The 16,470-nt window shown below is 41.0% G+C and overlaps 1 protein-coding gene across 1 annotated transcript; it reads left to right on the top strand.

Moving 5' to 3' along the window:
• The first annotated feature begins 14,923 nt into the window (after positions 1 to 14,923).
• On the top strand, positions 14,924 to 16,126 carry C12H6orf141 (chromosome 12 C6orf141 homolog). Its single transcript, XM_068558331.1, has one exon. It carries the CDS (start codon positions 14,924 to 14,926, stop codon positions 15,500 to 15,502), a length of 579 nt encoding a protein of 192 aa, XP_068414432.1. The 3' UTR covers positions 15,503 to 16,126.
• The last annotated feature ends 344 nt before the right edge of the window (positions 16,127 to 16,470 follow it).

A 16,470-nucleotide genomic window follows, 5' to 3' on the forward strand; every position in this document is an offset into this window, starting at 1 on the left:
GAATTTTCTTCCTTTTTCTGAACATAACACATGCTCCTTAGCTGTCAATGAGGGGAAAAATTAAAACTAGAATCAGGAGAACCTTAAATTTTTGAAAAGGACCAGAAGACAAGCAGGGTTAGGCTGGGAATGCCTAACTCTCCCTGTCTCAAGTTTCTACAGTAATGACTATAGGGGTCAGAGACAGCTATGGCTAAAAACAAGATAATTATCCTCCTTTGCGATCCACTGTAGGAAGAAGGTTCTAAAGTCAGCGGGTCTTCGCAAAGGAGCAGAAATGACTGCATGAGAACAAGTGATTTAACATGGGAGCATGTGGCTACTGCTTCCTTATTGCTGCTTGGGCTTCTGCTCGGTTTTCCCACTACCACGCCAGTTCCCTACGACCCAAAATAATGCTCCCCTGTGCCTGCCACTGCTGTTTCCCCAAACTCTTCCTACCACCTGTGACTCAAGTTCTCTGTAGAATATCCTGCTTTTTTCCCTTTAATTACTGTCTCTCCACTTCTGCCTAGGACTCTAGCCTATAGTTCTTCCCTGGGAATGTTTGAATGCAGTGGTTCTCACCTTTTAGTGCCCTTCAGAATCACCCGGAGGGCAGGTTGCAACACAGATGGCTGAGCCTCTCCCCACAGCCCCTGATTCAGTAAGTCCGAGGTCAGGCCTGAGAATTTGTACTGCTAACAAGTTTCTATTTCTCAGTAGCCTTGGATGGAGGAATGAAGATATGGGCATTTTAAAAGCTAGAAACAAACAAAAAAACAACAAAAACAAATAAATCAATAAAAATTTTTTTAAAAAAGCTCAAAACAGATGATGTTGGCATAGGATTGGACATTGCCTATCACCTATTCCAGCCCCCTTGTTTATAATCTGCTTTCTCATGGGAAACTAAGATGCATATGTAGGTGTGAATCTGGATATGCAAATGCACGTGTAAACATACATACACATATATTTACATTTATTTCATATTTCTGTATGCATATGTACATACTCAGAGAATTTTGATAAGATAAACTTTAATTCTCTCATTACATATGAAGATTTACGGGCCAAAGAAAATAAATGACTTCTTCGAGATCATATAGATAATCAGTGCTAGAGGCCGAGCCAGAACAGTGTTATTTTGATTTCAACCTATTTTTTTCTAAGTCACGTATCTTTTTCGTAAAGGAAATTTAAATGATTAAATTGATTAAATGATTAAAATCAATACTCTTATTAGTCTTTTATCCTTGTCAGAATTTTTGTTTTAATTTGGGTTCCAATTGATTGTGTATGCATATCTTTCAAGGACAATAAAGGAAGAGATAAACATCACAAGCTATTTTCTTCTATCTGCAATAAAAGCAGACACAAACACAATGGTTGGATTTATCTAGTCTGGATAAAGTTGACTTAGCCATATAGAAAATACTGGTTTCTTACCCCATGGAGGTCACAAAAATCCCAACTACAAAGATTAGAGGAAATCTAAATTTTAGGTATTTATTCTTAGAAAAGTAAACAAACTGGCTGAAGGAGAGCTTTGTTTTAATAAAAAAGTATGATTCCTTGGGAGTGACAGTATGTTTAGGTCACCATGAGCCAGTTGTTACCTAGAGACTTATCCTTGGTGCCAGAGGGAAGAGGTCTAAGTAACTGGAGTCCATAAATCTCTGGGGAGAATGTGGTCTAGTTTCTGCCCCAGGGATTCTCATTATCTTTAGCATTGATAACTGAGGGTTACTCCCAGGTGGTACATGGCATCATTATTATAGCCCTGTGCCTTATTGTCTTACTAATAATAATGTGCCTACTGTTTACTTAACATTTAACTACATGCTGATAATTGTGCCAAATTTTTTTTTTAAGACTTTATTCTTAGATTCATTTTTGTTTGTTTGTTTGTTGTTTATTTTTATTTATGGCTGTGTTGGGTCTTCGTTTCTGTGCGAGGGCTTTCTCCAGTTGTGGCAAGCGGGGGCCACTCCTCATCGCGGTGCGCGGGCCTCTCACCACCGCGGCCTCTCCCGCTGCGGAGCACAGGCTCCAGACGCGCAGGCTCAGCAATTGTGGCTCATGGGCCCATTTGCTCCGCGGCATGCGGGATCTTCCCAGACCAGGGCTCGAACCCGTGTCCCCTGCACTGGCAGGCAGACTCTCAACCACTGTGCCGAATTTTATATATACTTTTGTGTACGTGTGCGTGCGTGTGTGTGTGTGTGTGTGTGTGTGTGTGAGATTTATCTTATTGTCGGAGTTCTGGCTCGGGGGTTTTATGACGCATCAAAGGTTATGCAGATTTTAAGTCATGATCAGAGCCTGAGTTTGTCAGATTCTGAAGCCTGTACTTTGAATTATTATGCTAATTGGCCTCTCAGGCAGCTAGGAACTCTCTGAGGACTCAGTACAGGCAACATGCTCAACTCTCCAGAGACATGTACTTGTCGGCTCTGGGTGGATGCGAACTGGGTTTTGCAATTGTCTGTATTTAGTGAGGATGAATGTTCACTCTGCCTAAGACTCACTGAGGGGAAATACAGAGGAAGAATGGAGATTTCAGTCTGCTCAAACTTTGGGAGCAGGACAAGGCAGGGCAGTTTCGGAGGACATTTAGACATCCTCTAGAATAGAATCTCATTTAATAACACAAGTTTTGTTTCTACTCATTTTGCATTTTTCATCACGAATTTTTGTTGGGTGATTTGAATTTTGAGAAAAAAACAAAGAACTATAAATTAAATTTCTGTAAGTTGTCTGTGATAATACCTAAAGTTTTGTATCCATTTTCCCTAATCCCAGTAAGCACTAGGAACAGGGAAAAAATAAAACTGAAAGTAAAACACAGCCGATGGAATAGCACAGCACCTACTACAAAGATGATTTCTCCCTTCTAACCTGGGATGTTAGCATTAAAATCATTTTAGTTGGGGAAAATAAAAATAGTAAAAAAAAAAATGCAGACGGAGGGATTGTTGTGTCAGTATAGGTAACATTAACAGCCTAATTCTCTTTCCCCAAGTTTCTATTCACCCATGTTTTTCAATCTCTGATAGAAATCTTGGCTCCAGCTATAAAACCCAGTTGCCGACAGCCCTTTGCTTTTTCTGATCTTACTGTACCTGAGCAATGAGGTGAAAGAGGGAAAGAAGCCACTCCCAGCCTCTCCTCTTTTCTTTACCCCCTCCAACCTCAGCAGTGTTGGCGGCATGTGTGTTCCAGCCCTGTTCCAATTTTGTTCACTTCTTTTTAAATTATTTATTTATTATTTTTATTTATTTATTTGGCTGCGTCAGGTCTTCGTTGAGGCACAAGGGATCTTCGTTAAGGAGTGTGGGTTTTCTCTCTCTAGTTGTGGTGCATGGGCTCTGTAGTTTGCAGGCACGTGGGCTCTCGTTGAGGGGCACGGGGCTTAGTTGCCCCGTGGCATGTGGGATCTTAGTTCCTTGACCAGGGATCAAACCCAAGTCCCCTGTATTGTAAGGCGGATTCTTTACCACTGGACCATCAGGGAAGTCCCTGTTCACTTCTTGAGTGAACTTTATTTTCTTGAGTGAACTTTTGTTCACTCCCCCTTATTCTGGCTCTTGTGATTTTAAAAGTTACAAACAAAAATAGCGAACATCCGGGTATTCTTCTTCCTAATTGATGTGCGGCTTTCTCTCCCTCTAACAGATCTGTTTCCAAGGCAAAATATACTCTAGGTTTTAAACACTGTTAAAAGACATTGCTTATAATCCAGTAAGACTGTCAGACTTTAGTTAGTACCATGCAGTTACTGCAGTGAACACTAGATGTCAGATTTTAGTTCTAGATTATTTCCCAAAGCGAGCACTTGATATCTTGATATGTTTCTAGTTGTCCCATTAGAATTTTTGCTTTTTTTTTTTTTTTTTTTGGCTGCGCTGTGCAGCTTATGGTATCTTAGTTCCCGGACCAGGGATTGAACCCAGGCCCCAGCACTGAAAGTGCCGAGTCCTAACCACTGGACCACAAGGGAAGTCTCTCTGCTGCATTTTTGACTATTTCCTTTTATCAGATTCCTGAGACTAAGAACATGGAAAATAAATATGCAAAAATAACAATACAAATTTCAGGAAAAGAAAATAGGTTAAAAGGGGAGATTAACCCCACAAACATTAAAACATACTACAAAACTTATATAAAGTGTAGTAATGGTACATGCTTGTGCAGAACAAAGTCAGGGGAAAAAAAGGTCCAGAAATAACGAGTACACAGGAAAGTTTAAAATAAGATCAAAGTGGCATCTCAAGTCACTGGGGTAAAGATGGAATTTTAAATAAGTGGCAGTGAGACAAATGGATAGCAATCTGAAAAAAAGTAAAATTAAATTAAACTCATATTTCATACCTATACAAGAATAAACTCCAAATTGATCCAAGATATAAATAAATAAATAAATAAAGACTTTACAAAGAAAAGTCATACAAATACTAGAAGAAAACATTGGTTGGTTCCTTTATAATCTGGGTATAAGGAAAGGCTTTCCAAATTCAGAAGTAATAAAAGAAAAATATTAAGTTTGATAAAATACATATGTATGTGTGCACGTGTGTAATTTCTCAGTGGCAAAAGATCTAGCGTCAAAATATAAATTATACACTAGGAGAAGCTATTTGCAATTTATATCACAAATAGAGAACTATTTTCTGTAAAATATAAAGAGCCCTTAACACTGAGAGGAGAAAAAAAATACATACTCAAATCCAATAGAAAAATGGGCAAGAGACATGGTTAGTTCACAGAAAAACAAAATGACTCTTAAACATATGAAAAGATGCTTAACTTCACTCAAAAAAAAGTGTGATTAAACTGTCATGCAATACTATTAAAAAATATTGAGAACCCAAGTTTGAAGCTGTAGAAAATAGGCATACTCATATACTGGTAGTGGGAGTAGGAAAGTTACAACTCCAGTGAGGGAAATTCAGTACCGTCTAACACAATACATATGCATTTACACAAGCAATTCAACTTCCAGAAATTTACCCTGAGGATTCCTCCACAAATATAAAACCAATGTTTGCACTGGGTTATTCACTCCCATATTATGTGTAATATCAAACTTTTAGAAACAACCTAAATTTCCATCCTTCAAAGTCCAGGTGAATGAATTACGACACATCTACACAATGAAGCACTTATAGCAACAAGGAAGTTCTCTGTGATGTAATTTGAGGTAATTTCCATGATACATTTTTAAGTGGAAAAAAAAGCTACATGTACAAGAGTATGTAAGGAAGAATGAGAAAATTAGTGTATATCAAATAGATCTCTGCTAACTTTTCTTACTTTTGCAAACAGAAACACAGGAAGATTAAACGAGAAACTATTTTTTAAGTGACTTATAAGTAGTGGAGTTAGGGATGGGAATAAGACTTCCCCGAATATGTACCTTTTATATTGTTTTGACTTTTGAACAGTGTAGGGACCTGGGATTAAAGATAACATCTATTCTTTGGCTCTGTTGACTGAAAAGGGCTACAAGTAACAACACTCAATGCTCATCCCTGATAGTCAGATCTTCGTAAATACCTTTCAGGGAAAATAGAACTCTTGGAGAAAAGGCTGAAGAACAGGAAAAGGAAAGAAGAAAAGGAAAGAACACCTTGGGCAAGAAAGTAAGGAAATGCTCAAGACTAAATGTGGTCATGTTAGGAATTCCCTGGCAGTCCAGTGCTTAGGACTCCACGCTTTCACTGCCAAGGACCCGGGTTCAATTAAAAAAAAAAAAAACTGGTCAGGTCAAAAGAAAACAGAACTGGTACAACGAACTTCCTACTTGGCAAATTTGATACCATATATAACAGCATCGAAAATAACAATAATGCAGTGGATTATAACACATGAATTTTTTAAAAAAATCCTTGAATCCACAATGATATGAAAACGAGGTGGTCTGGCAAACAAAAGCTCTTCTTTACAGAAGAATACCTACTAAGGAATGTAGAAGGAATGACAAATTAGAAAGTTGACATTTTGCAATCTCCAATTTAAGAATTAAGCAAGAATTATTATTAAATAATATTAAATAAAATTTATTTAATATTATTACTACTTACATATTGTAAAGGGTAAAATGGACCTGTATAATGGAGATGACCGGTGGTCACCATCTTTACCAAGTGGTCAAACTTAGCATGAGCCACAGTGGAAGAACCCAACATTGTGTGCCTTCTGATACAATGCAGTGAGAAGTGCAATATATCACCATGTAGATTTCTGGCCAAAACTGCGTAACCTGAATCTAATCATAAGGGAAGAATCAGAATAATCCAAATTGTGGATGGAACATTCTATCAGATAATTGGCCTGAACTCTTCAAAAAAGTTAATATCAAGGGTGGGAAGAAAAGATGTGAGTGCTTCATTCTAGATTTTAGGAGACTAAGAAACTGAATCACCTGCGACTCATGAACCTTTATTGTATTCTGGATCAGAGGAACAAACTCTAAAACACACATTTTGTAGACCATTGGGAAAAATTTATTATGATACATTAAATGATACTATCGAATTAATGTTAATTTTCTTAAGTACGATATTGGTAATGTGGTGGCATTTATTTTGTTAAGATGCATGCTGAAGTATTTAGCAGTAAAGTACGATATCTGTAACTTAATTTCAAATAATTCCTAGTAAAGGAATGTCTATATAGTGTATGTGTGTGTGTGTGTCTGTAAAGACAGAGAGAGATCAAATATGATAAAATATCAGTGAATCCAGGTGAACAACAGCTGTTTATTACACTCTTCTTTTAAATATTTTTACGTTTGAATCAAAATAAAACTAATGGTAGAAAGTGGCAGATTTTTACAGGCAGCTTATTAACCTATGTATAAATGACAAACACAGGTCACCACAAGTTTCATGTAAAATATTGTATTTAAAGTATTATTTTATTCTCAGTTTTCCTTGACTCAAGAGTTCTTCTTTCTCTTTTCATTGGAAACTCCGTGACTAATAATTACTGATAAATGTTGAATTTGTGATGTTTAACTCTACTCAAAAACCTTAGACCCAGAGCCATAGGAGACAATTTAGGTGAGCAATAGATGATGGAAACCTGAGAGGAGGGAAGAAAGAAGAAGCAGAGCTCCAAAGAAAAACACTGAAAGATAAACACAGTAGAAATAGAAAATTAATTAATTCAACAATGGTATCAGGCACTGGTCTAGGTACTAGAGATACAACAGTGATAGTTACATTGCAGTGAACAAAATTTTTAAAAATCCCTGCCTTCATTCATTCTAGAGGAAATGGCATCTACTATGTGGCAGGCACTGTTCTAGAGGCTTTAAATATATTAAATCATTTGCTCCCAACAACAACCCTATGGGATTGGTACTGTTCTTACCCCCAGTTTTCAGATGGGTAAACTAAGGTAAGAAAAAGGTTAAGTAGGCCGCCTAAAGTCGCTCAGCTAATATATGACAAAGGTAGATATTAAATCCAGGGAGTTTGGCTCCATCACTCACGCTCTCTAATTCTGCACTATATCACAATAGACAGGAAGGAAGGAACTGCATAAAAGACCAGAAAAGAAAAAAAAAAAGGAGGAGAAAGTGCGGAGAAGAGGTAAAAGAGACACAAAGCATGGTCAGAGGAAAGGAGGAAAGGGTACCTATCAGGAGTATTAAACTGAAGGAGGGCTAAATTCCATGCCTTTCTTAATGAATTTATGGCTTTGAAAATAACATAAGATTGTCCTCAGTAAAAGAGTTGAGAAAGAAGGGGGAGTAGAGATAAGCAGTGGGGTTACTAATGATCAGTTTAACCTACTATACCATTCTGTCTAAGCCTTGCCCTGGAGGGATGAATTATGAAGTATGAGTAAGAGGTAACGAGGGATTATTACTAACAGTTTCTTTGAGTTCCTAGACATTCCAGGTCAACTCGTTTGCAGACTTGTTAAATGAGAGACTCAGTATTTTCCAGCCACTCTTTGCTTGTTGATAAAACGTAGCAAATTATAACAGCTAGATATTTGGAGAATGAAATGTAGATGTAAAATATCACTGAGGATTTCTACAGCTGTTATACCCCATACCTGATCACATGCACATTGGTTAATAAAATAACGTAATGGGAAGAAAAATTGCCTTGCCCCATTAAAAATGTTTTATTATAAACTAATCAAGATTGGATATATTAAGATCATGACCTTTATTTTACTAACCTGAGTGATTATTTTATATGAAGTATTTCATAAGTATTAATTCACCCATATTGAGTCAAAGATTGAATTATCTCTGGAATAGTAGTATGGGCTGCTGTTGAACAAGTCAAATTTTGTTTATGCTGAAGATGAATGTAGGATAAAGAACACTGGTTCTTTATTATCATCATAAAATGCCAACTCAATTACTAATGACAAAATTTCCTGTTTAATAAGTTGTTTACTCATACTCAATGAAAGAGCCTGGTCTTAAATCCTAATCTCTGACAGGAGACGATGATGATGAATATACTTTAAAATGTTGGATAATGCAGGCAGCTGACAATGAATTATAGTTTAAAAATCCCCTTTATGCAGCTACTATTCAGAGTGCTGCATGCATCATCTCTTGCAGCTGACTGGCACACCTAGCATTCTTTGTCCTTTCAAAGTGCCTGGCCGACATCTTTTAAGGGTCGCCAACTCTCTGTGGAGTGAAAAGGCAATGTGCTTAAATGTTTCATTCAAAAAATATCATACATATATAGCAAGTTAGTCTCAGGGCCACATGTTAGGTAAACTAAGCCTCTTTTTTCTTCTCCCAGGAACACACCCTTTGGTAATACAAAATTTAAAACAAAGACTCCTTTTTAAAAAATTTGCCTCAGTTTCCATTTTATCTCAGACCACTGGGCTAAGCTGCTTGATATCCCCAGAACTGCCACGTTCCCTCTCTTCCTCTTTTTTCTCCAATTTATAGCTAGTAACATTAGCTTCTCTATTCTAAGATTATGGGTCTGGTGCTTATTGTCTAGCTCCAGCCCTTGACTTGTGCATCTTTCCCTAAGGATTTCATTAAAAAGTGTGGTTTGGGTTCCCAGTTCTAAAAAAACAATAATGAACTTAAAAAAAATAAATTTAAAATATTTTGCAAGTTTCATAGTTTCAAAGTGTTACCAGAAGAATTGTTTCATTTGACCTCCACAAAAACCCTGGGAAGCACACAGGACAGGTATTATTTATACCTTGCAGATAAGAACATAGATTTGGAGGCATTGGGAGACTTGCCCAAGATAACAAGGCCCATCAAACTCACCTGACTCAGTCCAGTGTAGATTTTCTTTGCAGGGTCTGAGTTCTTCAGGTCCCCAGAACCTTAGTTGTCAAAGGAAATATGATTAGAATCTCTTCTAAAAGGCTCGTAGTTTTCAAGGTCTATCCATAATCAGGCTGGATTTTATTTATACACAATAACCTCACCCTAGTCTCAGACTTGCACTTTGTGTTCATTTAGGTGGCTTGTTTGTTTCTTTTTTCATTTATTCATTAAACTATAAACAGTGATAGGCTGGGGTAGGATTATGAAGATATTTTATGTCATGCCTAAGGGTCTGACTTTATTTTTGTAGCTGTGGGGATTGGAGAGGTAGGGACAGAGAGGAAATACACACATACACACACATCAACACTCGGTTAAATATTAGATATGTGGGGTGGGTCTAGCCGCTGAGGGAAAGGGAAGACAATAGAATTGGTAGTCAAGCTAATCCTTGGGATAAGGAACACTTGAAAGAGGGGACTGATTTAAGAGAATACATAATGAGTTCAGTTTTAGGTATTTTAGGTTTAGAGTGTGTTGACTGAAAAAAGAAAAGCACAACATAAAAGTTGAGAGTTATGTTTTATTCGGCGGACATTCTTAGGACTTCAAGCTTAGGAGACAGCATCTCAAATAACACTGAGAGACTGCTCCGAAGAGGACAGGGGGTGAGAGGGAGGAAGCCAGGATATATAGGAGTTTTTGCAACAAAACCAGGTAGTTGAAATATCAACAGATTATTGTTAATAAAAGAAAATCGGGTATCTCAAGTTAAGTTTAGCGCTTCTCTATGTTTGGGAAGATACAGGAGTCTGGGCTTACTGAAATCATCCCTGTGCTATGCACCCCAGCTATCTGGGTCCAGTTAGCTATCTGGGGCAGTTATCCTATGCTTTCTCATTCTGAGTTTCCTTAGGTGCACCGTCGGGGGCGACTGCTGGGGCTGACGGCTAGATGGGCTTGAAGTGGGCAGCCCCTTTGCCTCTATCCTGAGTTCCCTCAGGGCCCACAGTCTGGACAGCTGTAATGTAATGGCTTGATGGCTGCAACATCCTTTGTTTACTAATATGGCAGGCAACATTTTAGTTCTCAAGTGACATTCAGAAGAGGTGTCCAATAGAAAATTGAACAGAAACATTTTTCACTAGGTTAGACTGTGGTAGGAAGCAACCCTCAAATTTCATTGTTTTACTATAACAAAAGTTTGTTTCTTGCTTAGAATATGTATCAGCTGCTGTAACTTTGTTGGATTCCAGTCAGCTCTGTCCCATGTACTGTCTTCGTTCCCAGATCACAGCAAAGATGGTAGCTCTGATTGGGGCCTGCCCAGGGCCAACCTTGCAATGACTCTTCCTTTTTGCTCAGATGCATCCAACGTCACACCTGTTTAAGCTGAAGCAAGTCACATGGCCAAAGTCAACATCAGTGGGGTAGAGAAGTGTATGGGAATAAGGAGCATTGCAAGTCATGTGGTACACAAGCCAGGAAGTATGATCTTCTTTCAGGATGAGGAAATAAATAATTTGAGACAATAATACAATCTACCACAAGTCTGGAAATAAGCATCATGGTCTATAATAGAGATATAAATTGGAGAATCATCAGAGTACAGGTTGCAGTTGAAGCCACGGGATGGATAAAATCATGGAGAGTGTTTTAGACGTGAGAGAAGAGAAATGTCAAGGACAAAACTATTCTCTACACGTGCCTCCATATTCACCATTGCACCATTGCTCATAATGTGGCCTTATCCAGAATACCCTATCTGTCACTCCCATGTCCACACTCTGTTTATAATAGTTAGTGTGATAGACATTAGTGCAATTTAAAAAAAATTCTTAACAACACCCTGACTTCTTTTTTGGAATGTTACCTTTCCCTATCATGCAGTTTTATTAGGTGGTAAGTCCAGCTGTTTGCTTTTCCATTACAGAAGCCAAGGGGATCCCCCAAAGGCTTCTTTGACTGTACCTTTTCTTTTACTGTCCTGTATTGTAAAGGGGTAAGCAGGTTGCATAAACTGAGCCAGGTGGATACTTCTGAGTGGAATTTGACTCCTGAGTAAGTGCCACAGGGACAAGTGAGAGAGTTGAAGTGCATTCTGTCCAGCGGAGAAATCTGTTCCTGTTGTACCAACTCCTTATTCCCTCGGCAACAGCTTTGATTTCTACCTGTTTTAAAGTCTGGTATTCCCACTTTCCCAACAAATCTGTCAGCTCCTAATATCCTTATGACAAAGCCTCTTTTCCTTAAATTAGAGTTGGTAGTAGGCAATTCAGAGGGGAAGTAAATGGGTTCACTTTATCAGCACCCTTTATCAGGCTTTTATGCACTGTGAGATAGTAAAGCATAGCAGACACCACTATCCTGAAGACAAGCTGCCTATTTCTTTGTTTTATGTTCTTTTTAGACTTTATCTCTTTGAAGTTTAATTTATTTGGCATTTCCTCTTAACATTCTTTTATGCATTAATACACAACTTCTTGACATCTAGAAATGCAGGTGCTTTATGGTGGATGAATCAGGCTCACTCCTCAGCAAATAGGTTTTCCCCATTCCCCATGCCTACTCTAATCCCTCACCCAACCCCCACTGGCATGAAAATTTGAAAGCAATAAATCTTGTGGTTTACATTACACTTCCCTCAGAATACAGGCACCTTCATTGGAATTCTCCCAATATTCCTTCAAGGAAGGAAAACACAGTGTTCTTATTGCCACATGAAAGCAGCAAAAAACGGCCTAGAGTTTATCTATGGTCTAGAGTATTATCTTTGGTAATGTTTCTTATAATGTTGTCCATGCACCACTAGCATCAGAATTGCTGAGGGTCTTGCTAAAAATCCACATTCTAAGCCCTCCCCGAAACGTATAAGAGCAGAATCCTTGAGAGTAGTTTAGGGCATTAGCCTGCAGTTGATTTTCATGTGCGTTAAAGTTAGCTTATTATCTCCTACGTTTGTACAGAGGATTTGATGTATGTAACTGATGTAAAGAATGAAAATTCCAACAGGACAAGCAATTCAGCTTCTTTCCTCCATCACCTAGAACAGTAGCTGACATTTAGCACACACTCAGTGATTCCTGGTTAAGTAAATGAAGAGAAAAGAACATGAAGTCATAGGTTTAAAAATAGGAAGGTTGGGCTTCCCTGGTGGCGCAGTGGTTGAGAATCTGCCTGCCAATGCAGGGGACACGGGTTCGAGCCCTGGTCTGGGAAGATCCCACATGCCGCGGGGCAACTGGGCCCGTGAGCCACAACTACTGAGCCTGCGCGTCTGGAGCCTGTGCTCCGCAACAGGAGAGGCCGCGATAATGAGAGGCCCGCGCACCGCGATGAAGAGTGGCCCCCACTTGCCGCAACTAGAGAAAGCCCTCGCACAGAAACTAAGACCCAACACAGCCATAAATAAATAAATAAATAAATAAAAAAAGCTGCATGTAACATATGTCAAAAAAAACAAAAACAAAAAAAATAGGAAGGTCATTTAAAATAGGACCAAACATTTAAACTTGTGAGAATCCTGGCTCCACTGTTTATTGGTATTTGATCTTAACCTCCCTGTTCTACAGAGTTCTCAAGGAGACTATAGAGCTACTTCCTTAGTTTGTTGTGAAGAATAAATGAGTTTGGGCTTCCCTGGTGGCGCAGTGGTTAAGAATCCTCCTGCCAATGCAGGGGACACAGGTTCGAGCCCTGGTCGGGGAAGATCCCACATGCCTTGGAGCAACTAAGCCCGTGTGCCACAACTATTGAGCCTGCGCTCTAGAGCCCGAGAGCCACAACTACTGAAGCCCGCATGCCTAGAGCCCGTGCTCCACAACAAGAGAAGCCACTGCAATGAGAAGCCCTCGCACCGCAACAAAGAGTAGTCCCCACTCACCGCAGCTAAAGAAAGCTTGTGCGCAGCAATGAAGACCCAACGCAGCCAAAAAGAAATACAGAAATTTATTTTTTAAAAAAAGAATAAATGAGTTTAAATATATAGAATGCTTAGAGCAATTCTTGCCTAATACACTCGAAAAATTTAGTTAATTGTAATTTAGCAGTAACTGGCCCAAGGTCAGGCATCCAGTCAGCCAGGTATGACCCAGGTTTTCTCACCCCTTGTACACTTTTTTTTTTTTTTTAGTGACTTGTCAGACATCAGAAGGTCCTCTCTTTCCAAAATATCTTTCACCATACTACTTGGTCCTTCAAAATACGGGCAGAAATTTCCACCATTGCAGTCATTTTTTTCTGAAGTAGACAGGAAAAGTGAACACTTTCTAATAAAGCAAGGACCTGTAACCGAGGACAAACTGGAAATCACAAACTAAGCTCCCTTTTTTCTGTTAGCTAGCTTTCCGCATTACCCTCAGGCAAAGTTAAGTGTGTCAGAGGGCCTGGCAACGAGAGATTCTGAAAGCCTACCCAGAGATCCATATATATATATTTTTTTAACTTCTGGGGTTAAAGAGGTGTGTGTGTGTGTGTGTAGGGGAGGGGGTGAGGGAGGTAGGGGAGTAGTGAAAGGGGAAATTTTAAAAACGAACACAAAATTTTAAATCCTTAAGTTCTTTTTTTTAAAAAATAAATTTATTTATTTATTGGCTACGTTGGGTCTTCGTTGCTCCGCGTGGGCTTTCTCTAGTTGCGGGAGCAGGGGCTACTCTTCGTTGCGGTGCACGGGCTTCTCATTGTCGTGGCTTCTCGTTGTGGAGCACGGGCTCTAGGCGTGCAAGCTTCAGTAGTTGTGGCACGTGGGCTCAGTAGTTGTGGCTCGTGGGCTCTAGAGCTCAGGCTCAGTAGTTGTGGCGCACGGACTTAGTTGCTCCGCGGCATGTGGGATCTTCCTGGGCCAGGGCTCGAACCCGTGTCCCCCTGCACTGGCAGGCAAATTCTTTAACCACTGTGCCATCAGGGAAGCCCTCCTTAAGTTCTTGTAGCGGTTTGGTTTTGTTTATTTCCGTTTGATCAAGGGCACTAATGCCCCTTTGGACAAGCATGGCCAAAACCAAAATGAAGACCGGTGTGACCATTGTCTTACTGATTCCCGCATTCCAAGGAAGAACAACAAACAATACACAGGCGTTTTCTCAAAGGACTCAACTTTCCCAATCAGATGCTTTTGATGTACATTCGATAATCTTGGTAGGATGGTGAGGGTGGATTCGGAGTGGACACGGAAACTTTTATCAGAAGAACTTGATTAAATCAGACTTTTTTTTTTTTTTTTAACCTCCTTGTTCCTTCACTCCAAGGAGAGTCCTTGGAAAGAAGGCATACACTGTGTTGGGCATTTCGTGGGGCAGTGCGGGTGTGTGTGCAGTGCAAGGGTGTCTCCTGTTGTTTAGAGACAAACGGTGGTGGGCTGGAAACTAGGATAGAACTGAGAAGAGAAAGGGGAGCGACTCAGAAATGAGACCACGGCCGCAGGTCTAGGATCGCAGGTAAGAAGAGGAGGGGCGATCGTGGGGTTGCGGGGGAAGTGAGGTTTTTCGCCTTTAAAAGGCCCGAAAGCCGCGAGAGAGGGAGGGAGGTGCGGACGGGAGGGAGCGGGGACAGTCCCAGGCCCGGGGGGCGGGGCGCGAGGAGGCCACGCCCACGGCCGACTGGCTGTCCCGCGCTTTCCAGAGCTCCGCTGGCGTTCGCTGCGAGAACCGGCGGAAGACCCACCGGATGAATGGCCCTCCTCCCGGGATGGGGGCCCCGGGTCCCCGCGGGGCTCCGAATCTCACGGCCTCGCCCCACAGCGTGCGGCGCGCCCGGCCGTTTGTGCGCGAGGCGGGGCGCGGGGCTCCCCTGGCCCTGGGCGCGCCGAACCCCTCGGCGGCGGGGGCGAGCAGCAGCCGGGGCGGCGCCCCCGAGCACCGCGAGGCCGGAGAGAATGTGCACTGTGACTCTTGGGTCCGAGAGAAAGTGCTCTTTCTTCTGCACCCGGAGAGGTGGTTGGGGACTCAGGGGGACTCCGCACGGGAAGAAGTGGCCGATGAGGAGGACCTTTTCAAAGCGGGCGGACAGGGCCGGAAACCCGACTGCCCTTCGCCTCTCTTTCCACGGGAAAAGCGAATTTCTGGCAGCCGTGCAGACGCTCCCTCCCGAGCTCCGGGGGACCCACCCAGACCCCTCCTCGTGCGGGTCGTGGATTATGAGGTAACACAAGAAGTCCTGCAGGTCGCGTGGGCGAAGGGCTGCATGACCACGCTGACCGAGGAGCGCTCCATGACCGCGGTCACTTTCCCCGCCAACACGGAGTGAGACCGGTTGCGGGGCGCCGGGACCCCTGGAGAACCCCGAGCTCTCGGCACAGAGAGAGAGACCCCCGTGTCCACGCCGCGGAGGGACAGTTTCACGGTCCCTCAGGACCTGACTCCCCGAGGAGATTCAGTGGGGAAGAGGAGCCCGAGGAACGTTCAAGAGTTGGTGAAGGAGCGCTCATCCTTAAGAAAAGAAAATGCCCTTCCGGAAACTCCAGCCTGAAATTAACCGACAGCAAGAACCTTTTAAGAGGCTTCAGGGAGGCACAGGGCACCCAGTGCAGACTGAAGAACTGTAAACAACACGATACCTCCTTTATACCGTGGCTTAAATACTCTGACGGTCTGGGAACCTTAGAAGAGGGGAGGAAAGGTATTTTCAAATTGGCAGAACGTGGGGATTTTGAAATAAGAAAATCTGTTGTTAATTTTTATTTTGAGATAACTCTCAGTTGGTCACTTTTTTGCCTCCCTGCCCTCCCCTTCTCTTTAAGACCTGAAAGCAGAAGTGAAGTTTGAAGTCTGCTCTCTGCAAAAGGGTGGGGGTGGGAATATATGTGGAGAGAGGCTTGTTTTGAAACTGAAAAAGAAAGTAAAAAATGGGAAAATAAAATGTAAAACAAAACAGCCAGTAAACAAAATCTTTTTTTGTTACTGTCTTCTGGTGTGCACATCTTTTTCTTTCTTTCTTTCTTTTTTTAAAATTTTTTAATTACCTTTAAGTGTTAAGAAAAGAGAGGAGCTAGGAAAAGAAGGGGAGGAAACAGAAGACTGAATTTTGAAGGTGAAATGCTATTTCAAAGGGCTTTACCCCAAGTATCTAATTTAGTTCAGTAAAAAATGCTATTAATATGAAATTTTTAGTTATCTTAATGTTTGAAACACTGCAGATAAATCTGCTCCAAAGGTAGATAGAAATATATAGTTTGCCATAAAATGACTGTATATCTTATTCGAAGTTTCTTACTA

The sequence above is a fragment of the Eschrichtius robustus genome, chromosome 12, assembly GCF_028021215.1.
Source record: "Eschrichtius robustus isolate mEscRob2 chromosome 12, mEscRob2.pri, whole genome shotgun sequence".
NCBI classification, from domain to species: Eukaryota; Metazoa; Chordata; class Mammalia; order Artiodactyla; family Eschrichtiidae; genus Eschrichtius; species Eschrichtius robustus.